At 39.4% G+C, this 25,022-nt stretch overlaps 1 protein-coding gene across 11 annotated transcripts in view; it reads right to left on the bottom strand.

The window, feature by feature from the left end:
• LOC135224522 (afadin-like) overlaps positions 1–25,022 on the bottom strand; it is a 573,724-nt gene that overhangs the window by 398,620 nt on the left and 150,082 nt on the right. For 10 of the 11 annotated variants that reach the window (XM_064263577.1, XM_064263587.1, XM_064263579.1 and 7 more), the window contains 4 exons: positions 22,318–22,445; positions 20,030–20,077; positions 18,413–18,596; positions 5,901–6,040 (listed from right to left, as the gene is read on the bottom strand). In XM_064263577.1, coding sequence (XP_064119647.1) covers positions 5,901–6,040; positions 18,413–18,596; positions 20,030–20,077; positions 22,318–22,445 — 500 coding nt within the window. The remainder of the gene's footprint in view (positions 1–5,900; positions 6,041–18,412; positions 18,597–20,029; positions 20,078–22,317; positions 22,446–25,022) is intronic. The other variant, XM_064263582.1, reaches the window with a different exon arrangement.

The following is a 25,022-nucleotide window of genomic DNA, read 5'->3' as shown; positions in this document are numbered from 1 at the left end:
GGATGTCTTTAGCAAGACAGAGGGGCGGCTAGAAGTGGGCAGTACAACGTTAAGACCTCAGGTTTGTAGCTATGAAAAATACAAATTGTCATAGAAAATTTGTCATTTGTTCATTTACAAACAAACCTTCGGTCTTCACAATAGGATAGACCTATACTTGGAGGGAGGTACAGACATCCTAAACTGGCTGGGGGCCTACCCATCAGTCCAGCTCCAGAAGAAATATTTTCCAGATAGGGACTGACGCCCGTGAGAAGCCAGATACATTGATAACCAACCACTCAGACACTGAGCGACATACAATGATATATGGGAGAATCATTGTATAGGGAACTAAAGAGAAACTTTGACTGTCCAATAACAAACCAACACACCAGGGTTTGTTACCACTCCCTACTACCCCTTGCCAAGAAGCGGAGCACATGCTACCGAATAGAGGGTTGGTTTTTTGCATACCAAGTGATCAAACTATCAGTATAACTACCTTACTAACCTGTATCAGACCAGTCCAGCAAATGATGTGTCTATTCCTCAACCCGCCTGAAGGAAGAAGGAAAGGTACAAGAGAAAGAAAGAGACCAGCCAACTCACTCATTCTCTCATCCACACAATCATCTTAGGTAAGATACAAATGTGCCTTGTTAAGGCCAATGATGAGTTACATAATCTGTTGGGCAGCCACCACAGGACCCAGGGAAAATGTGTCCATAGATCTGTGGGCAACATCCTTAAGATAGAAGGGGGTGAACGTGGACTGACGTAACCAAGTACCAGCGCTCAGCACACTATGTACAGCCAAGTTCTTTTTGAAAGCCAGAGAAGGACCCATACCCCTAACATCATGCACTCTAGCCTGCACAGATGTGGTGGTGGAATCATCAAGAGTCAAGTATGCCTGTCTGATGGCTTCCCGTATCCAAAAAGAAATAGTATTTTTCAACACCTCTTTCTTTGTACGCCCAATAATAACAAAAAGCCTACAACAGCCTGGTCTAAGGTGTCGTGTCCTTTTACGGTAGCAACGCAGAGCCCTGACAGGATGCAACAAAAGCTCTTGAGCATCACCACCCACAAAGTCATTTAGTGATGAAATGGAAAAGGACGTGAACCTATCATCATGCACATATTCTGGGTCTTAGCCATGAATTCCCGGACAAATTCAAAGGACACTGACCCCCAACCCCTGGTGTGCTTCACATCATAGCTCAGACCGTACAGCTCCCCCACTCTCTTCGAAGATGCCAAGGCCAGGAGAAAAACCATTTTGAGGGTCAAGTTCCTGTCTGATGAACGACGCCAAGGCTCATATGGAGCTTTAGTGAAACTTCTCAGGACCAACGAAACATCCCACGTAGGGGGCTTGAGCTCCCTAGGAGAACTCGATTGCTCAAACTCTTTAACTAGCAAGTTAAGTTGCCAGGATGAGGAGAAGTCGACACCTCTACGACGTAACACTAAACTCAGGGCCACCCCGTAGCCTCTAATGGCAGAAACAGACAAACCTTTCTCATCTCTGAGGAAGGTAAAAAATGTCTGCAATGTGCTGAATAGAGGTTCTGAGTGAAGAAAAACCCCGTTTACGACACCTATCACAGTAAATTGCCCATTTGCCATTTAGCCTTAACATCATTCTCAGCTTTAGGGCAAAAAAATATATATATACCATATATATATAATAGCATTTCCTTCACAATAGCTTTAAAGGAGAGTGCTTGAAATGAACTTATTCTTTTAACTGCTGATAGTCCTAACAAAAAGCGTTTACTTTTCTAAGATTGCTGTTGTGTGGCTTGTAGAGATATCATACATTGCTCATTTTCATGTTACAGTAATCATATTAGCTTAACAGAATTGAAACAGTTTTCATTTCTTGAAATGTTGTGCTTTGTTTCCATCACATATTTCGAATATGTATATCTTACTTCGTCTATTATTGGTTAAAACCTCAGTTTCATTAATGAAAATGAAGATATGGCATATTTTTTCCCCGGCATTGCCAGATCTGAGTTTAGGGGTCCTATGGTTTATAAGAGGATTTAAAAGGTCATGGTCAATATCATTAAAAAATACTCGCTCTTGATCAGCCACTGTGATGAGTATGGACAGCCCAAGTGACTCCCACAAATGCCTTCACCCACCACCCGAGACCAAAGAAATAGTCTATAATACCCTGAAATACTTCATTTTAGAAAAACAACAAGGAGGTCCTGTAACTGATGCTTTGAAGGTGACCCAAAAAAGGAACAAAAGTGTCAGAAATGACTATTTGCCGACTTAACAAGGAAGCAAGAAAAACAGAAATATAGAGAAATCTCCAGTGTTTAAAAAAAAAAAAAAAAAAAACAGAAAGTGAGCCCTGTGACTGACTTGGATGATTTTGAGTGGATGTCTTTTTTTATAAAATGAACTAAACAAAACAAGATAGTGAATCTATAAGGTCATAATAGATCAACTGACATACGAATTTATGTCCCAAGGCCAAATACCGGAGCCAACAGGCCATTCAGTGCATCTAAAAAAAGTTAACAGGGAAGATGCAAACCCTTTCCCTCAACTCCCAAGGTCTAGAGTGAATTGTCCTGAAAAGGATTATATCTGCAGGAAGCATTAAAGCGCCTTACATACCCGTAAATATGACAACTCTGCCTTTTCTACCTGACCCCACCAGAGCAATCTTATAGATGTAAATGCATTATAAATTCCAGAGAGATTGATACCGAGTTATAGGGGCTTCAATCTCAACTGATCTTAACATCTTGAGGTGTTGATTATCCAACCACATGATGCAATACTGAAGAAAGAATGAACTATAACTATGACTAGATCTAAGAAAGCAGAGAAACTTTGATTTCTACAGACGACCTGTTGCTGAAAATTCCTTTAGATCAAAGGCTGAGAAATACAAAAACCACTACTTTTGATACAAGGCTACTGTTGTTTCTCCACTTGATTAAAGACAGAATCCAAAACACCTTAAAAAATCTCTTACTGGGAGGAGACGAGCATTTGCAAGAGGTTAAGTAATTTCTACAGAAGTCCTGTTGCTGAAAATTCCTCTAGATCAACAGTTGAGAAATACACAAACCACTACTTCTGATACAAGGCTACTGTTGTTTCTCCACTTCATTGAAGCCAGAATCCAAAATACCTTTAAAATATCTCTTGCTGGGAGGAGACGAGCATTTCCAAGAGATTAAGTGTGTTATGTAGAAGTTAGTGGAACCTCATGAAGAAATGGGACAGATGCATAAAGTTGTTCAGTCTAAATACATCCAACACTGGGCACCAATCTCCAGTTGCTTATGGAGCTTGAAAAAAGTCTGAGGTAAAATATCAGTGAATTACTGTACACCTGTTACATTCCATTCTTCTCTAATTACAACCTCCTACAAGAAAACAAGATACTTCTACAGGAGAAGATACAAAGAAATGGCTAAAGGGGACGACACCAGCGGAGGGGACACCTCAGGGCACATAACTCTCTTTCAGTACCTCCACCAACTAGGGTTCTGCTCTTAAGTTTCCCCAAACATGCCAGAAGGTCTGCAATTGGCCTCCTACTGGAAGTTGAGGGCTGAATGGATCCCCAAAAGGTATACAAGACCGTGAAGAAAAGGTAAAACTTGTACCAATATATCCTCCACCATCACCTTGAAAAGTCAGGCTCAGAAGGCAACCAAAGGATAAACCAAAACAATTGCCATCTCCAGAGCAGAAACCTTTGACGATAGATAGGAGCATCAATATACTCACTTCTTCAAAACTGAGTTAGTATAAGTGTGAGAACATTACCCTGTAGCAGCAGAAAGTCAAATCTCTATGACTCTCCCTCACTAATTTCCTGCTGGCACTACTCTCTCTCTATGCTGGCATCATGAACTCTAACCTGGCACCACAAACTCTTTAAGCTGGTGCCACAAACTCTCTAAACTGGCTCTCAGAGTAGAGGCAATTATATTGAATGAAAGTTCAGTAAAACTCAACTCTGCAACAATCTTTCAACAATCTAAACAGACATGGACAACCACCTCTGTCTCAGCATGTCCAAAGCATCCTGTCAAGAGTACTTCTCATCAAAGGAATAAGACAGGCAATGAAAACCAACTTTTCAACTGAAGAAGGTTTAAGCACCAGTAAAGCACAGTATCATAAGAGATGGTTCTGGGACTTCAAAAAAACATGAAAGCTAAGGGCTTGCCAACTTATAAGGAAATTTGTGGGCCAGCGTATGATAAAACCTGCAAAATGCTCTTTAACTGAATGAGAAAGCTTGAGCTTTTTCAATACATATTGGACATCTTATTCCTTGACTAAATAAGGATAAAGCAAAGTGCAACACTCCTGCAAATGCCAAAAAGCTGAAGGAGGTTCCTCCAATTCAAACTCTTCTTCCATCAGATGAGGAGTTGAGGTAACAGCAGGCTACAGCAGCCAATTGGCTCCATGAATCTGCAACCTGATAAAAGGGAGCCTGAGGGGAAATGCAGTCTGAAGCACCGCACCTGTGTCATACAAGTCAGCTGAGCAAAATATGACAAAGAGCCACCAGGTGCCAAAAAAAAAAATGGGAAAAGTTGTGAGGAGAGGGGAAGAAGACAATGACAACCAACACCCCCACCACACCCAACAGCAACGCAACTAACTTAGGGATTTCCCATACAATACATCCTTAGAAAGCAGTGCAGTTAGAATAACATCTAGTTTGGAAACAACAGAAAATACAGTAACCATGGTAGGATCGGAGATAATATTAATAGAGGAAGAGGATAGTGACTTGCTTAAGAGACAGAAACTAAAGAATGAACAAGTACTTTTTGAGGTGAAAGAGGAATAGCAGACAAGGATCTAGACTGAGAAGATGTGGACCAAGTCAATGTAACATCAGAATAAGTACAACTCACTACAGACACATTTTCATTAACAACACTGTCTATACTTATATGATTACCAGTGCTAACAACCTAATTACTTAGTGCCAATGGTGGAAGTCAAATATGGTGCAGGTGACAAGAGGGCACAGAACCACATTGCTCCAAGAACTGGCCAGGTTCCCTGGCAGCGGACTCTTCCAACTGCCACAAGACAGTGGTAGGCTCGAGCTACAGATGGGCAAGGTCACCAAAACCCTATCTTTTACAAGGAACACAAAAATGATCATACACTATGGGGGACCTGGCATGGTTCCCAAACACAAATTAGGACAAACCTTATACTGACTAATATGAGGTTTATTTCCTGTTCTAACATCTCAATATACTTTTCCTAAAATGAGAGGGAAGCCCAAGGCAGAGCTAAAGAGGAAGTCTCAGTACAACTAGCTAAAGCATTAGCCGAGAAAAAGCCATATACTGAATAAGGAAAACTAAATATGAGGGACCTGGACGAGGAGGAGTAATGACAGGTTTACGATTGATCTTTTAGCTTTTACAATCTATTCTTCCTATTGTAACGAACTTAAGCAAAAAGTAATCGAAAATCCTCACGTTCCTCATATCTATTCTCAAGATCACACTTTATTACCCTGCAGCCAGCACAGTGTCTATTTGTCTCAAAAATGAACCAGCTAATACAGTAATGACTGCCACAAAACTTGATGTTCTTAGCCTTGATCCTAGTGGAAGGCATCCTCAAGAAAAATAAATATACTGTACCATCAAAGCAGAAACAGCCAAAACCATGAGATACCAACAAGTGCCTATACATAATGGCAGCAAAGGAGATTTTTGACATGAACTAAAACATTCAAAACACCTAGTAGGGAACAGGTATACTAGACAGTCATCCAGGGGGGTCAGCCATCAGATCTACTTTGTTTGAATGCCGACTCACCTATCAGAACGGAGATATAAGCTATCCATACAGTAAGTAAATTTTGTCCCAAACAAACAGATTTTACTAACCTTTAGAGTGCCACCAGTATCAGGGCCTCCATCTTTACTTCTGAACTGTTGCAATTTCTTCTCGAGTTTTTGTGCACGTCGACGTCTCATCACTGCCTCAGGATTACTGATGCTGCGTGTGAAACTCGTCTCAGGCAATTCTGTAAAAAGTTAATTCTTATGAAAACACTTATTTACTGAAAAACATAAAAGAAGGCATGGAACTGAAGTGAATCGACAAGACTAGTTAAAAACAATGAAACTTTATTTGAACTGTACCACATGTAAATTCAAGTATACTGATTGTCTTACAGTTAATCAAAAGGGTACAATTACTAAAAAAAAACTTTTATGTTTATCACAACTCCTCATGCTTACACCTCAAGAGCTCTAAAAGAATGTCACCTACATAAATTAATACATTAAATAGTATAATTTCCATACAAAATTCAAATTTCAAAATAAAAGCTATGGTTTCTCAGGTATTAATGTGGGACTTATGCTTTCCAAATATCTAATAAACAGCCTTCAAGGTATTATCAAATACTTTTTTATAATTTCTATTATTAAATTTTTTTTCTACAGGAACTCAACAAAGCATATTAATGTTTATACACACAAGGCAGCAGTTTGTGTTTTATTGTCATAAACTAAATGCAGTGGATGCTGTGATGATTTTCAGTACATCATGCTTAAAGGAACATCTCTTTCTAATCTCTCATTATCATTATTATATTTATAGTAGTAACACCTCACCTTAACAGAATTCTTTAGCAACACCTAAAATATTATAATTATTTTTTGTTACACTACTACTTTGGGTGAAAAAACTTTTAAAAGAACAATAAATCCCTTACACTGAATGTCAAGTGTAAAGTATAAGTTATTTTATGTTAGGAATAAATATTTAAGCACAGGCCACCACATGGTCTTTGTTACTGAACAGACTTTGTTACTTATCAGAAAGCCAGATTCCCAAAATGTGTAGCTCATTATTATGTACAGTGGACAATCCATGTTCACGGGGGATGCATTCCAGACCCCCACATGAATAGCTACAATCAGAGAATACTTGGAACAACTATAAAAATGCTTAAAACTGCCTATTTTGTTAGTTCAAACTCAAGGTTAACCCACTAAAAATGCTTATACCTGGTGTACAGTGGTCCCCCCCGCCCCTTCATATTCACGGGGACACATACCAGACCCCCGCAAATAGCTCATACCCGTGAAATATTAGAACCCCTCTAAAAATGCTTATATCTGCCTATCTTGAAAATTCAAATATCAAATTTTAGAAATTCAAATACCAAATCTAAAATTAAGTATCATTCTACATCAAATACACCATTCAAATATCATTAATATAATTTCAAAGTCATCTTACACATTTTACCATTAGAAATACATACACAGCCAATCAGAGAGAGAGAGAGAGAGAGAGAGAGAGAGAGAGAGAGAGAGAGAGAGAGAGAGAGAGAGAGAGAGAGAGAGAGAGAGAGAGAATAACTCCTTAGATACCAAAAGATTGAAATGAACTACAATGGGCGACACTTCTTCCCCTCCCATAAATACATATACTTTTTCCAGAGAGTTACAAGGAGTTAAAGGATTAGGATGTCACAAAGACTTCTTATCCATCAAAGGAGATATCGTGTGCTCACTTATCTCTAGGAGTAGGAAAGAAAGAGAGGATTGAACAGAGTATCTATTTGTCTATCTATCAATCCTTTGGCAGAGAGAGAGAGAGGAGAGAGAGAGAATTATTGTTTCTTTATAATACTCACATATGAATTTTGCAATTACAGTTATTATATTATTATTATTATTATTTATTTATTTTTCTTTTTTTTTTTGCTCTATCACAGTCCTCCAATTCGACTGGGTGGTATTTATAGTGTGGGGTTCCAGGTTGCATCCTGCCTCCTTAGGAGTCCATCACTTTTCTTACTATGTGTGCCGTTTCTAGGATCACACTCTTCAGCATGAGTCCTGGAGCTACTTCAGCCTCTAGTTTTTCTAGATTCCTTTTCAGGGATCTTGGGATCGTGCCTAGTGCTCCTATAATTATGGATACAATTTCCACTGGCATATCCCATATCCTTCTTATTTCTATTTTCAGATCTTGATACTTATCCATTTTTTCCCTCTTTCTCTTCAACTCTGGTGTCCCATGGTATTGCGACATCAATGAGTGATACTTTCTTCTTGACTTTGTCAATCAACGTCATGTCTGGTCAGTTTGCACGTATCACCCTATCCTTTCTGATACCATAGTCCCAGAGGATCTTTGCCTGATCATTTTCTATCGCTCCCTCAGGTTGGTGCTCGTACCACTTATTACTGCAAGGTAGCTGATGTTTCTTGCACAGGCTCCAGTGGAGGGCTTTTGCCACTGAATCATGCCTCTTTTTGTACTGGTTCTGTGCAAGTGTCGGGCATTCGCTTGCTATGTGGTTTATAGTTTCATTTTTCGTATTGCACTTCCTACATATGGGAGAGATGTTATTTCCGTCTATCCTTCTTTGAATATATCTGGTTCTTAGGGCCTGATCTTGTGCTGCTGTTATCATTCCTTCAGTTTCCTTCTTTAGCTCTCCCCTCTGTAGCCATTGCCATGTGCCATCGCTGGCTAGTTCTTTAGTCTGTCTCATGTATTGCCCGTGCATTGGTTTGTTGTGCCAGTCCTCTGTTCTGTCTGTCATTCTCCTGTCTCTGTATATTTCTGAGTCTTCGTCTACTTTTATTAGTCCTTCTTCCCATGCACTCTTTAGCCACTTGTCTTCACTGGTTTTCAGATATTGCCCCAGTGCTCTGTTCTCGATGTTGACGCAGTCCTCTATACTTAGTAGTCCTCTCCCTCCTTCCTTTCGTGTTATGTATAGTCTGTCCGTATTTGCTCTTGGGTGTAGTGCTTTGTGTATTGTCATATGTTTCCTGGTTTTCTGATCTATGCTGCAGAATTCTGCCTTCGTCCATTCCACTATTCCTGCGCTGTATCTGATTACTGGCACTGCCCATGTGTTTATGGCTTTTATCATGTTTCCGGCGTTGAGTTTTGACTTGAGTATCGCCTTGAGTCTCTGCATATATTCTTTCCTGATTGTGTCCTTCATCTCTTGGTGTTTTATATCCCCTCCTTCCATTATTCCCAGGTATTTGTATCCTGTCTCATCTATGTGTTTGATGTTGCTCCCATCTGGTAGCTTTATCCCTTCAGTTCTCGTTACTTTGCCTTTTTGTATGTTGACTAAGGCGCATTTTTCTATTCCAAACTCCATCCTGATGTCCTCAGATACAATCCTTACAGTCTGGATTAGGGTATCTATTTCCTTGATGCTCTTACCATACAGCTTGATGTCGTCGTTGACCATCAGATGGTTGATTCTGTTGCCTCTTTTCTTGAGTTGGTACCCGGCATCCATCTTCTGTAGTACTTTTGTCATGGGAATCATGGCTGCTACTATTATTATTATTATTATTATTATTATTATTATTATTATTATTATTATTATTATTATTATTATTATTATTATTATTATTACTATTATTACTATTATTATTATTATTATTATTATTGTACTTTGGAAGCAGACCCTCTCCCAAGCATACTTTATTAAAAGTAAAGGCTACTTCAGCAGCGTTACACTTGTAGAGATTCTTCTCTATTTTCCAAATAGCAGCTTGTTCCGTGTTACTTAGACAGGCTAGCAGAGTGCCTATAGAGGTCATGATCAAATACAGTCAAAATTGGTGTATATATTTGAATTTTACAGATAAACTATGATACCATAGTCATCAAAGTCACTAACGATTCTCTCTCTCTCTCTCTCTCTCTCTCTCTCATATTCATCTCTCTCTCGTCTACTCTTCTCTCTCTCTCTCCTCAGCAAGCGAGCTTTCATCTGGAGCTGCCAAACATCCTCGGGCTGGGAAGCTTAGGGTGGACTGATCTTGGTGTGGTGTCCGTCCTCCTTATATTTGGGGTCGACAGCAGGGGGTCTGCCCCGTGCTGATCTCCTATTGGCTGGTGGCAGTAGGTCTTCATTTTCATTGGTGGCTTGAGCCAGGTCTCAAGCCACTTTCTCCGAGTTGATGGTTGCGATGCTGCAGGTCTTGCAGCTGTCTAGACCTCCTGTGTGGTTATGTTGATGGGCGTTTCACTATGCTGCGGGACGTCACGGCTAATTTGATTTTCATTGGCTGCAGGAGTATCTCGTTTGGGAGCATTGTCTTCCATGGAGTTGTCGTGATCAGTGGTGTCATTTGTTGGTGGCAGGTCTTCTCATACTCGTAGGGAGGAGAAATTCTTCCTGTGTCGTATTTAGGTTGGTTTTACTTGCTGGATGAGAAGCACCTCCAGCAGGCGTAACCGACGGGTATCAGGGGCCTTCCCAATGATCTTCGTATTTTGGATGATGACATCCCGGGAGATGGCCTCTTGATATCTGGTGAAGCCATGATTCTTGAAAGCCACCTCTTGGGCGTGGCATGAGTCTCTCTTCGACAGGTGCATGGTAGTCATACCAACGTAGGCACCGCTGCAACCGCGAACTGGGCATGTATCCTGGTACACCACATGCGTCTGGTTCAGGGGGTCTCATACCAGTGGAGAGGGGTTATTTTTCATAATAAGGTCGCACATCCTACAATTGTGGTAATAAATGATCAAGTCGATATTCTTGGTATTGTCGGAGTCCTCTTCTTCACGGTAATGGGAACTCATGAAGGCTTTGTAATACAGCTTGATATTATACTGGGGGCGGGGTTGCGGGCTCTTACTACCGTACCATTTCTCCAGGGCTGTACGGACTTCTCTGCTTATTAATTTATTTGAATATCCGTTATTTACAATTACTTGGGAGGCACGGTCGAGTTCCTGATGAGTGTCCTGCCAGGTCGAGCAGTGGGAGAGGGCTCTCCTGATGAAGGCCCTGACAGTCATGCTTTTGAATCTGGCGGGGCACTCGCTGTCACCATTGAGGCAAAGTCCTAGGTTGGTCTTCTTTGTGTAGACAGAAGTACGGAGGCCGTCTTCCGTCTTACTCACAAGGACGTCGAGGAAGGGGAGCCGATCGTCAGTGCTGTATTAAACCGTGTAATTCAGCACACTGCACTGCTGAAATGCCTGATAGAGGGCTTCTACCTCATCCTCAGCGTCGACTTGAACAAAGATGTAGTCGATATAACATCCATATCTGCGGGGTTGCTGCATCCTGGCGAAGACTCATTCCTCCACGGTGCCCATGTAAAAGTTAGTGAAGAGTACCCCCAGTGGGGAGCCCATCGCTACGCCATCCTTCTGGCGGTACATCTGGCCACGGTGGGTGGAGAAAGGGGCCTTCTTTGTGCAGATCTCCAGCAGCGTACGGAACGAGGCTTCAGGTATGTTGAGGGGCGCTGTCGACTGACTCCTGTAAGACATGCTTAAGGATAATGTCAATGATTTCATCGATAGGCACGTTCATAAACGGACTCTACGTTCCAGCGAGGTGATAATCCTGGTGCCTGGGGCGTCCTTGATGACCTCTAGGAATTCTACTGACGACTTCAGGCTGTACCAACTCGGGACATAGGGGGTCAAAATTTGATTAAGATGTCTAGCCAAAGCGTACGTAGAGGCAGGCATCTGGCTGATGATCGGCCGGAGGGGGTTTCCTTGTATGTGGGTTTTTATGTTACCGTATAGATAACCCAGGCTGTAGTGTCCTTGTATGGGCAGGAGGTGGACAGCGTTAGTCGCAGCATTCACTGCGCTGATGACTCAGTTGGCCTCTCTCTTGATGTCGTCTATCAGGTTTCTTGTCAGGCACTCGATGCTCTCTTCAGACAAAATAGCATCCAGCTTCTCGTGGTATTCAGCAGAATCAATCAAGATAAAGGCTGCCGTCTTGTCCGCGTCGCACCGCGATGTTCTATTTCCCCTTCAGTTACTTCACTGCTTTCTTCATCTCCTTGGTGAGGATCCCGCTGGAGTGTGAGCCCCTCTCCTTAAGGGCCTCAGCAAGTAGGAGGGGTTGAAGGGCGTCCCAAGAAAACCAATTTAGAAATATGCCTCACTGGTGACAGAGCGCCCCTTCCAGATTCAAGAGTACTACAGTCAGAGCTTTCATAAGGAGGTCCCTCACCCACTGCTCTACCTGACAGGACACCCACCAAGAACTCGATCATGTCTCACAGGTGCTCATCAACAACGAGTATCCTAATAAACTCGTCAATAAAGAAGTTCGAGCAGCCCTGGACAGATGGTACAACAGAGCTGAGAGCCTGCAGACCCATCCCCAGTACATTATCAAGATCTACAAGGCTATGAGGCATTCACAGTACCATAAGGATGAAAAGGCCATAAAGAAGATCATCATGGAAAACATTTCCCCCAAGGAAAAAGACAAATCCATTGATTTTGTTATACAATGGACCACACATATTCATGTTCTCAGCATTCGCAGACTCACGTATCCATGGATTTCTCTATGGATCATATCTACCCATTATTTGTGGAAAATTTGCATATTTGCAGTATTTTTCTGTGAGAAATATCCACAAATTACTGTATTTTTACACCAATTTCAGGATTAAATATACTTTTTGTGATAAAACTATTTGAAAACCAGGTATAAGCATTTTTAGTAGGTTTTTCTTGACTTTGATGTAACAAAATAGGCAGCTTTAAGCATTTTTATAAGAGTTCTAAGTATTTGTGGATTCTAGCTATTCATGGTGGGGTCTGGAACACATTCCCGGTAAATACAGGAGTCCACTGTATATTATAAAAACCACCGAACAAAGGACCTGAAATGAGGAATAATGTCACCCAGCCATTGCAAGACCCTTTGAAGCAGACTAATGTGGTATACTACAACCAATTCTTAAGCCTGGCCCACAGATGGTCCAGCGCCTATATTGGCATGACCACAACATGTCTGTCTAAAAGAATCACCAGCTATGCACAACAAGGGGCCATTGGGAACCATAATTCGACCGTGCACAATGAAGCCATATCCCGTGACAGAATTATCAAAAACATAAGGACAATCGGGAGAGCCCCGATCAAAGACATCACTGCCTGTTAGAGATCCTCCTCATTCAATGGGAAAAAACCTCTTTAAACACCACCCAAGAGGTGTTTTTTCTCTCCACATACCTACAAAGAAACAACCCTAACCATGATAATACCAGAACAAGAGATGTCACCAACCCAGACATACCCAACCATACCAGCCACCCTGCAGCCAATGTAAATTCAACCAGCAGTGATGTCACGCAGCATCCAACAGCCAATGAGAATTCGGTCTGATGTAACATCATGCAACATTGTACAACCTCACACACCACCCCAGTGGCAGAACATTCCAGTTCCAGCGGTCTGAAAGGTTGAGACAGCAAGAGCATCAACTTTAGAAAGTAGCTGGAAGATCCCTTCCAGCCACCAATAAGAGATGAGCATCACAGCCCTGACCAGTGAGAATTCAGACCACAGGACACCCCCTGCTGACCCCCCGACTATAAATAGGGTAGAACCTGAATCCATCGTTAGTCTACTTTAAACCACAGCCTTGGGCATATCTGGTCAAGACCAGAAGAATCGTCTGCCTTCTAACTATATTTAGATTATTCACTTGAAATTGTATAAAGCAACAGATAATGTATGCCATATTTCAATACAAATACAAATATCTACACAGTAATCGATCTTGAATTTCCCTGTCTTCTATTGGCACGTTACTCGCCAATCTAAGTAATATTAAAGAGACCAGTATAAGAAAAATAGAAAAGAATTTCTATAAAATCAATAAAACATTATTATCATTATTATTATTACTATTATTGGGAAGCAGACCTTCTGTCAAACAACTTTTGTTGAAAATTATGGCTGATTCAGCTGCGTTAATCCTATACAGGACCTTCTCAAGTCTCCGTATTGTTGACTTAGACTGGCAAGCAATGCGTCAATGGAGGACATGTCAAAAACAGTGGATTCAGGATGTCATTGGGAGTCCTATGGTATTTTTTACCAGTAGTGCAAGCAGGGTGCAACTGGACACCGATTTGGTTGGCTGCACACTCGAGTACGGTCTGCTACTATTGGCTGCTTACTTGCTGCCTCACGACAGCTGCTGGAGTTGATGCTTTCTATAGCATAGCCTTGTTGATCTTCTCAAGATCTGGTTGACATCATGGGGAGCTGAATTTACATTGGCTCTTTGCTCCATGTTATTCCTGGTGTTGCTGCCGGTGTTTCCTTCATCAAGGGTGTAAGGTGAACAACTTATCCCCCAGGCCGAAAAGAACACGCGCATGGAAAAGTTTTTTGGTAAAATTCAGTACATCCGAACTATAACTGATATTCGCTTCTGGTTAGTGTTACTATGTTGGCAAATGATTGAATTATTTCCTAAAGCAATCAGAACATCTTTACGAGGCTTCGGAATAATAGAAATGAATTTCCCTGTCTTCTATTGGCACGTTACTCGCCAATCTAAGTAATATTAAAAAAAACAGCTATAAGAAGAATAGAAAAGAATTTCTATAAAATCAATAAAACATTATTATCATTACTATTATTGGGAAGCAGGCCTTCTGTCAAAAAACTGTTGTTGAAAATTATGGCCGATTCAGCTGCATTAATTTTATACAGGACCTTCTCAAGTCTGTATTGTTGACTTATCAGTATTGCTTAGACTGGCAAGCAAGGTGTCAATGGAGGACATGTCAAAAACAGTGGATTCAGGAGACAGTTATTATTCTGCATGAGTGTCTCTCTCTCTCTCTCTCTCTCTCTCTCTCTCTCTCTCTCTCTCTCTCTCTCTCTCTCTCTCTCTCTCTCTCTCTCTCTCCCTGGTTATCTTCCAAGCGAAGGTGTGAGTCGGACTGGAAAGCAAATCATGCCGATGAGATCTGACTTGAGTAAACTGAAAGAGATGGCAGAAAAAATGCTAAGAAGCAAGAAAACAATGGAGGAACTGAACGAGAAATACAAAGTATAGGAGAAGGGACTAAACAACACAATAGAAGAGGCTTAAGGCCGAAGCACATAAGATACAACGGTACATGAACAGGAATGGTATCACTTAACAAACATGCAACATGGCTCAAGGAAGTCAGATTCACAGAGATCACAATAGACACAATTAGACACCAACTAAAGAAAATGCCCAACTAGAAAGCCCCTGGTCCCGATGAAGTCCATGGATACTGGATCAAAAACTTCAAGGCCCTACACCCACGAATAGCAGAATAACTCCAGCATTGTATCACAAACCACCATGCTCCCAAATGGATGACCACAGGGAGAACATCCTTAGTACAGAAAGACAAGGGCAAGGGAAATATAGCCATAAGATACAACAGTACATGAACAGGTATTGTATCACACAACACACATGCAACATGGCTAAAGGAAGTCAAGGCAGAAGAAATGGGGAGAATATAACAAAGATTCACAAAGATCACAACAGACGCAATTAGACACCAACTAAAGAAAATGCCCAACTGGAAAGCCCCAGGTCCCGATGAAGTCCATGGACACTGGCTCAAAAACTTCAAGGCCCTACACCCACAAATAGCAGAACAACACCAGCATTGTATCAAAAACCACCATGCACCCAAATGGATGACCAAAGGAAAACATTCTTAGTACAGAAAGACAAGGGCAAGGGAAATATAGCCAGTAACTACAGGCCTATCACCTGCCTACCAATAATGTGTTAGTTACTAACAGGTATCATCAGTGAAAGGCTATACAACTGGAATACAACTCTTATACAATAATTACAAGCTCTGGAGTAAGACTAGTAGAGGTTAACATCAGGAGAGGGATCTTCCAGGGCAACTCACTGTCTCCACTACTCTTCATAGTAGCCATGATTCCCATGACAAAAGTACTCCAGAAGATGGATGCTGGGTACCAACTCAAGAAAAAAGGCAACAGAATTAACCATCTGATGTTCATGGACAACATCAAGCTGTATGGTAAGAGCATCAAGGAAATAGATACCCTAATCCAGACTGTAAGGATTGTATCTGGGGACATCAAGATGGATTTCAGAATAGAAAAATGTGCCTTGATCAACATACAAAAGGGCAAAGTAACAAAGACTGAAGGGATAAAGCTACCTGATGGGAACAATATCAAACACATAGATGAAACAGGATACAAATACTTTGGAATGCTGGAAGGAGAGGAAATTAAACACCAAGAGATGAAGGACACGATCAGGAAAGAATATATGCAGAGACTTAAGGTGATACTCAAGTCAAAACTCAATGCTGCAAATATGATAAAAGCCATAAATACATGGGCAATACCAGTAATCAGATACAACGCAGGAGTAATGGAATGGACGAAGGCAGAACTCCGCGGCATAGACCAGAAAACTAGGTAACATATGACAATACACAAAGCACTACACCCAAGAGGAAATATGGACAGACTATACATAACACAAAAGGAAGGAGAGAAAGGGCTACTAAGCATAGAGGACTGCGTCAACATCAAGAACAGAGCGCTGGGCAACATCTGAAAATCAGTGAAGACGAGTGACTCAAGAATGCATGGGGAGAAGGACTGATAAAAGTACACAAAGACAAAGTACACAAAGACCCAGAAATATACAGACAGAGGAGAATGACAAACAGAACAGAGGAATGGCACAGCAAACCAATGCTCAGACAATACATGAGACAGACTAAAGAACTGGCCAGCGATGAAACATGGCAATGGCTACAGAGGGGAGAGTTAAGAAGTTAATGGAAGGAATAATATCAGCGGCACAAGATCAGGCCCTAAGAACCAGATATGTTCAAAGAACATTAGATGGAAATAACATCTCACCCACATGCAGGAAGTGCAATATGAAAAACAAGACCATAAACCACATAGCATGCAAATGTCCAGCACTTGCACAGTACAAAGAGAGGCACGATTTAGTGGCAAAAGCCCTCCACTGGAGCCTGTGCAAGAAACACCAGCTACCTTGCAGTAATAAGTGGTATGAGCACCAACCCGAAGGACTGATAGAAAACGACCAGGCATAGATCCTCTGGGACTATGGTATCAGTAACAGATGGGATGATACATGCAAATAGACCAGACGTGACGCTGATTGACAAAATCAAGAAAGTATCACTCATTGATGTCGCAATGTCATGGAACACCAGAGTTGAAGAGAAAGAAAGGGAGAAAATGGATAAGTATAAAGACCTGAAAATTGAAATAAGGATGATATGGGATATGCCAGTGGAAATTGTACCCATAATCATAGGAACACTAGGCACGATCCCAAGATCCCTGAAAAGGAACCTGGAAAAACTAGAGGGTGAAGTAGCTCCAGGACTCATGCAGAAAAGTGTGCTCCTGGAAAGAACGCACAGTAATAAAAGTGATGAACTCCTAGGGAGGCAGGATGCAACCCAGAACCCCACACTATAAAATACCACCCATGCGAATTGGAGGACTGTGATATACTAAAAAAAAATAACAATAATAATAATAATGATAATAATATTACTATTAACCCTGACAGGGTCTTCCATTGTCTTGAAGCAATGTCCAGATTGACAATCTTGGCAGGTTTTTCAGTGACTACAATTATGAGTATACTGCCTTAATTTTACCTGTCCAGCTGGTCTTCTCATGGTTGGATTTCCTCTCCATCTTATGTAAAGAATATTTGCCCCATGGCAAGTGTCCTCATTACCATCACTCCAGGCTGAAATAACTTTTTCCTGATGTCACTGGTGTTTCTGGCACATCAGTGTCAGAACACCAGACAAAACTATTTAAGCTGCAGTTTGTTACATTCAGACATACCCAAATAGTCCTCATGATTATTATCTCATAACTAAAATGTCTCAGATATGACTGGTGTCCACTGGTCCAGAGAACAGAGGCTACCATGTTTGCTTTAGTTTGATCCTTTAAGATAAGGGATCATCTGCTGCAAGGGAAGGTGGTTGGAGAGCCATGCAGAAGGGCATGATATCAGATTCCTCCAACTACAAGACCAAAAGAATTGTGGTACAAATATTCAGCACTTTCCCTTCCTGGTGTTGTAAAGCTGCATTTTTATTATAAGTCCAAGGTATTTCTTAATAAGCACTCACGCCTTTGAATTATTCCCCTCAAAAGCACTCTCTACCTATGTAAACAAAATAAAAGTATGTGGATTCTTTTGTAGTATGTCATAACATCTCTAAGGCCTGGATGATTATACCAATAAGCAACATCACATCCTCACCTCCATCACTGCACTCAGGGTCAGCATAAACCAAAAAATGAAACATACAGTAAAGTGGATTTAACTTCCTTTTGTCAAGACTCATTGCACGATGAAAAAAACTTACCTGTAGAATAATCAATGGTGTATACTGAACTGGCAACTGTTCCACATCAAAAGAATTAACAAAAAATATGACCTACCATTCGCTTGCTACACAAATACGATCTACAGTGTTCACTACCACCTAGGATACCATAGCCAAAAAAGCATTAGGTACACATTTGCTATGGGGTTTTATTTGCCACAAGTTACCTGTATATAACTTTTCAGCTACTGATGTGTCAGCTTCGTTGGTTTCATTCGCACGTCGCATTTTTTCAGCCTTTTTCAATTCTTTCTTTTCCCGTTTGGAGAGTTTTCGTGTGAACGGCTGCTCTCGTGTTGGAACGGGAGTAGTTGGATGAGGTGGTAGTGTATGGACAACTGCAGGATTACCCTGGAAATAAAAATGAAAATTCCAAGGTCACCTACAGATCAAAGGCCAAACCAAGTCACTGAAAACATCCAGATGAAGACATTACCCAAATCATGCCTTAATATGTATATCTGAAATATGAAGGTTATCAACAGAGTAACTATTCTATACATAATTAGATCTCTAAGATTGAAAAGGAGAAAACTAAAAGGACAGCAGTATGATACATAACAGTGAAACATTTGAAAATTCATTCTACAGCAATCTTATACCATGCACACCACATATCTGGTTTGCTCATCATGCAAAATATTATCTATAGCAGTGTATTATCACTTTTAACATAATAAATTAACTATATCTATTTGCTATCAAAAAACCATCTCACAAGCACTTGATGCTTAGTGTCCCTTTTTATACATATACAATACATAAATGCTTTCCCATGAAAATTCCTATTGTCAGTCAGGCATGTCTTTAAAATTGCTAATCTGAAGTTTTCAAATTCTTTTTACAAGCATTTCACAGGTTACTAAAACAGATTATGCGTTAGAGCTTCCAGCACAAACTACTATACATCAATGTAAAACATTTCTTCTTCTCACAAAAAAAAATGTATTTGAAAGTTCCTTTCATATACTGTATAGCAATTTCCATCCAGTTAAATGTTCATAATTCACCACAACAACAGAATGCCTTACCTTCTGCAAGGTTCAGAAGCTATTAAATGAACATTATCATTAATACATTAAGATACAGATTACATCAGTTTCCCCAACTAAAATACTAGCTTTATCCGATTATCATCTTTCCTCAAAACAAATCCTAAACGAAGTTACATTAGTACAAAGTTCCTTCACTGACTATCTGTAACTTTATTTCATTTAGGATACATGAATACTTTACCAGTTCGACACATCTTTAAAGCTTCAGCTCTGAAATTATCAGATTCTAATACCAAACTTTCTGAGTCAAAGAAATAATACATCAGTACTTCCAACATTTTTATCTTTATCTAACAACTATAAATTGATACATTTTTTGTTAAGATTAACATACCACCTTAAAAATATCACTATGAAAATGTTCAGGGATTTACTAGAGCAACTTCACCATAAGACTGTTATCAGGATTATCTTTTTTAAATCTATAGTATCCAAATTGAAAATAGCAAAAAATGTACAAAGATAACACTGTGCATCCTGGATGACAAAATTGTATATTATTGTACTTAGAATAACCATTAAAAGTTAAGTAAATTCCAACAGAAGTTTCAAAGAAATATCAAAGCTACAAAAGAAATAAAAAAACCAATTGCAGACATGAAAATCCCCAAATTGGAAACCAAATTCTCTGAAAAAACATTACCGAGACACACCACAAAAATAATTTGTATATGCAGGCATTAACTAATCATTCTTGAGTTGAAAAAAAAAAAACTTGAGCCACTTTACCTTTGATATCTCTGGGTATGATAGTAGCTCACGAAAACTGTAGGAAGCCTGAAAGCCATCAGAGCACATTAAACTATGTACCGCCACATCATGCACACAAGCAATTACAATTACCTAATTTTCAGTTATTCTTCTCATCATACCCTCTTATCATCTCTTTCTAAACAGTTTGTCTTATTTACATCCAGTGTAGCCAAAAAATTTCAGCCTTCAAAACTTTCCTGAAGTTTTCTTTTTAGATTAAACACTTTCCAAATTAAGATCATACATAAATCCATCATGAAATTGTAAACCATAACTAGTATGAAGGTTAATTATCAGGCAACACTCATATTTTATAAATAACAATTTGTCAAACTACCAATAACATGGTAATGAAACACTACCAATTAACAAAGTATGATTGCGGTATTTGATTATATTCCTGAGAAAGAAAAAGTTCAGACTCCTATTTCTGCACTGAAAGATCAAGGGAATAGCCCTCAGAATACAGATAAAAATCTACTTGAAGCAAACAGTACTTTACATGCATACTGTAAGATGAGTTGTGAGCATCACTCAAGTTTTCAACAATAATTTAAGTACTACCTGGTACGTACTTCCAATGCAAGTAACGTTAATGTTATATGTACAAATGGCATTTCTTTACTGTAATATATACTAAGTGCAGTACATTTTCCCCCTTTGAACTATAATGTACCTATGATGTGATGATTTATATCTAGTTACATGATTTTGTAATCAATGACACAAACTTCAGGATTTCATTGTGAAACCTTGGAAGAAAAAACACATTTCAAACATACCAAAGAATTTAACATGTATGTTTAATGTAACGACGGAGAAAAAACAATCATAACACAATTAAACTACTGAAACTTGTTTGAATTCTATGAGCAATCCGGAATTTCTGTTACAAATTAATCACATTTCGGAATCAATCACACCAGTAAGACATTCCTTTCAGACTGACAAATTCAGTACTGAGCATATATTCCTAATACCATTATATCAAAGACATCAACGGAACTCTGCTTCAGCAACTTGCATTTAGTTCATTGTTGTTCCGAAATCCATTTAATGTCATTCCGATGCCGTCCTGGGTTTTCATTACAGACTACATTAGCACAACATACTATACTATACACAAAAGAGGGGTTAGGGAGAGAAACTGGATATCTACTGGGTGATGTAGTCATGGAAAATATGAATATTACTTCCTTTCCTTTACATATCTGGTGACTGATGATTACACATACTTTGAGTGAACAGGAGATGACACACTGGCCAATTCTTAACAATATTATGTGTGAGGTCCACAGATAGCCGACTATATTAGATAAACTCAATATTTTTTTAAATACAGCAAAATTTCATACAATTGAGAATCAATTCTTTAAATTTACAGTATGTAATGTGTATTTTTCCAAGAGATCCCTTGCTACGAAAAAAAAAAAAATACAAATGTCCACAGCATCAAAAAGATGCACTTCCACGAGGATGTAATGGACACTGCCCATCTTGGACCACGGCACTATCGGTTTAATCCACTCCAACTTCTCAAGAATAAAACCAAAGGAAGCAATGCAACAGCTCAATTCATAAGAAATGCAGCAGAGTATTGGAAACAGATCACCCCTAATCATCATCCCTGTGACAATATAGCGAGAGAGAGAGAGAGAAAAAAAAAAGTTGGGTTCAAGGTCAACAAGTCTTGCTGCAGGAATGTATCCACTCCAGTAAGCACACAGCCCAACCATTCATTAGGGGAAAATCATAATTCCCTGCATGATAAAGAATTGCTTTGAGGGCATTATGGTTATTAAATCTGAGAGGCAGCATGATTGCTCAGGAGTGAAATAACGATGCAAGAGGCCGCACACAGTATGAACGTTTTACATTCCCATCCTGTATACCCAATTCACAATCACATCTAGCACCTTTTCTTACTTCCTGCAAATTGAAGCTCCCTATCTCTTTCATTAGCAGTCAAAATCAATCCTTATTCTAAACTTATAAAAAAGTAGCGTTATGAAAGAGCGCTTCTCAAGCATAGTACAGAGGCTAAATTAATGACATCATTCAAGTGAAGAGTTAACTAGAGAGCTAGATATTGCACTGCAAGAATATTCCTTTCCATGAAGAAAAATGTAATACACATGATGGATTGAGCTGAAAAACAAATAAACTAAGGGTCACTTTATAGAAATCACTATTTTTAGTTTTAGTACCATTAACCCTGAAAACTGAAGCCTCTTAAAATATAACAAGTAAAATTCTGGACTCACCTCTGAAGGAATTCCACTGAGATTATAAAGGTCCATTCGTCGTAATAAGAAGCGTCCTTCTCTGTCATCTTTGTTCCAATTGAGCTGCACCAACAAGGGCTTTTCATCTTCAGCTAGGCGACGTTCATCTGGAGAAGACAAGGAATTTTAACAGGGCTTCTGTGTTTGTTGATTGAACATCTATCAAGAAATACTGGTGGGTGATCAGCAAACCACCATCACCATCCATTTCATATAAACACTTTTCTAAAACAAGTAGCTTTGAGTGAATAAAAAATAATAGAACCAATTCATCCTTATCTATCAACATACAAATATGTAGTCATGAATGAACTCAATCAGTACAAACTTTATTTAAAAAACCAAATTTAATTATCATCTACTTTGGTTACATTGCATGAGATCATATGAATAATAACTCAGCCTGTGATGATTTGCTACACAATCAAACTTTAATATTATAAGAACAGCATTTTAAATTACCATTTAGCTATACACTTTATGAGTAACAATTCATTTTTGTAATATAATTTGACAGTTTAAATAGTTGTATTACTTTTATTACGAGATTTGTCAGCCTTAATGGCACTGCTTATACTAAAAGTCGCTCAAGAGTTTGGACAGGTTCAGAATCAACTCCCACCATGACACGTCTGCTAGAATGGATGACTAATTTACATGCACTCAAATAAATTTCTATTTTCTTAATAATCTTTGGATTTCTTTTTAAACGATTGCAAATAAATGATTAAATAATCATGGGCAAGGTAGTTTCTTTAATGGCAAATCACCAGTATTCACTGATAATTACGAACTGTCAACGATCTGGAGAGATCTGTCAATGAATGAAATGTACTGCATTGATCTCAGATCACACTCACTAACCTTGATTTGAATAATATACAACTACATATACAGAACATGAAATGGAATACAGTTTCGAGGGCGTTCCTGACGCCTACTTATTCCTGACCTCCTCTCGTGAACTTCAATGGCAGTGATAAAATGGCGATGGCATCACTTTCAAAACTCCCCATGTCTTCTGCATTAACAGATGTCTAGGAACTATTGCATAAAAGGAGAATTCCTTTAGCTTTATCTTACTCCACTGGAAAAGGAATGACAAACAAAAACAGATCTGACCAAAGTTCAAGTAGAGTACAATGGAGCTCACACAGGAAGTTCATTCTACACAAACACCTCTAGTCTTCCACCCAGCGCCCTGGGAAGTGTTACAGCTCTATAGGTGGCCGTGGTTACAATCGCGATTTAGCGCGGGCCTCCAAGCAGCTTGCAAACTGGCTATCAAAGACTCATCGTCTAGAAGTTAACTGTTCCCAGACCATAAAGTCAGATTTGTAAGAAACTTCATCCGCGCAACGTCGCCTAACTGTACGCGTCTGAAAAATCTCCGATAAAAAAACGATGCCTTGTAGGAATGGCTTGCCACCTTTAAAACCTACTGAGTATATTAATAAGAGGAGAAAGTCAACGGCAATTTAATACTCACACTGCAACCTTTATGACTCGAAATTGACGAAAACGATACAATGTTTCTTACCTAAAGCCAGCTTGGCACTTTCTCAATTGTTAACTGCTTCACGAATCACAAAGTATCAACAATTTGTATACAACGAACTCCCCGAGGATAGGATAGTTTACTGCGCATACCAGATGACCAGGTTCCTTGAGCAGGTGTCATTACACACCATACACCTGTACTCGATTTTCACTTACGGAAGTACCGAAACTGAGAAAGAACTTATTTCCAATATCGCAGTTACCCTCCACCACAAGCTTCTGAAACTCCAAAGGTAGCCTACATGTCTGGCTAAAAAAAAAAAAAAAAAAAAAAAAAAAAAAAAAAAAAAAAAAAAAAAAAAATTACAGGACTCAAACCCATGGAAGAGAACAGGCAGATAGGGATCATAGGGTACACACAATCTGCCTACACGATTCAGTGTAAACAACGAACGATTAGGATGAAGTCTGGCCACTGAGATGATTTCTTCGTCTCGTCTTTGAGACTTCAAAATCGTCTGACAGTACAGTAAACCAAGACGCCTGAGGATCATTGCGGATCAAAGATGTTATTGGAAAACAAAATGAAAATCTGTTTCAGATCCTACTTAAACAATAGGAATTGCATACAATAAAATGAAGACTCAAATCTGTGTAACTACAGATATTTACGTAGGTCAGTCATGAACCTGGCCGTGGAAGAAGTTGAAAAAATGAGAAAAAAAATAACGCTTTTAGACCGTGTAATGCAAAGTAAACATACCAAGATGACGCAGCGTTATGAATTTCAAGCTGAAGAATAGTAACTGAAAGTTAGAGCAAAAGAAAAAACGAAGAAAATGTCACGGGTATGGGAGAAAAGAGGAGGAATGTCAGTCACACAGTTTGTAATCAAAGCAAACAGCCAGGAGCGACACTTCCGCCAAAGCATCACCCAGGCTTAATACATTCATACACATATATATATAATATATATTATATATATATATATATATATATATATATATAAGTATATATATATATATTATATAATATTATAATAAACTATTTACATTTATACATACATTTATGTATGTATAGTCAGCTTCTCAAGTACTGGGTGATGTTTTGGCAATGACAAAAAAAAAATGCAGAGGAATCTAATGAGTTTTGTACGATACCAATACTGTCTCGATTTAACTGTG

Source organism: Macrobrachium nipponense, chromosome 12 (genome assembly GCF_015104395.2).
Source record: "Macrobrachium nipponense isolate FS-2020 chromosome 12, ASM1510439v2, whole genome shotgun sequence".
Classification (NCBI taxonomy): Eukaryota; Metazoa; Arthropoda; class Malacostraca; order Decapoda; family Palaemonidae; genus Macrobrachium; species Macrobrachium nipponense.
The sequence above is the reverse complement of the archived record's forward strand: the minus strand, read 5'-3'. Positions and strand labels throughout refer to the sequence as shown.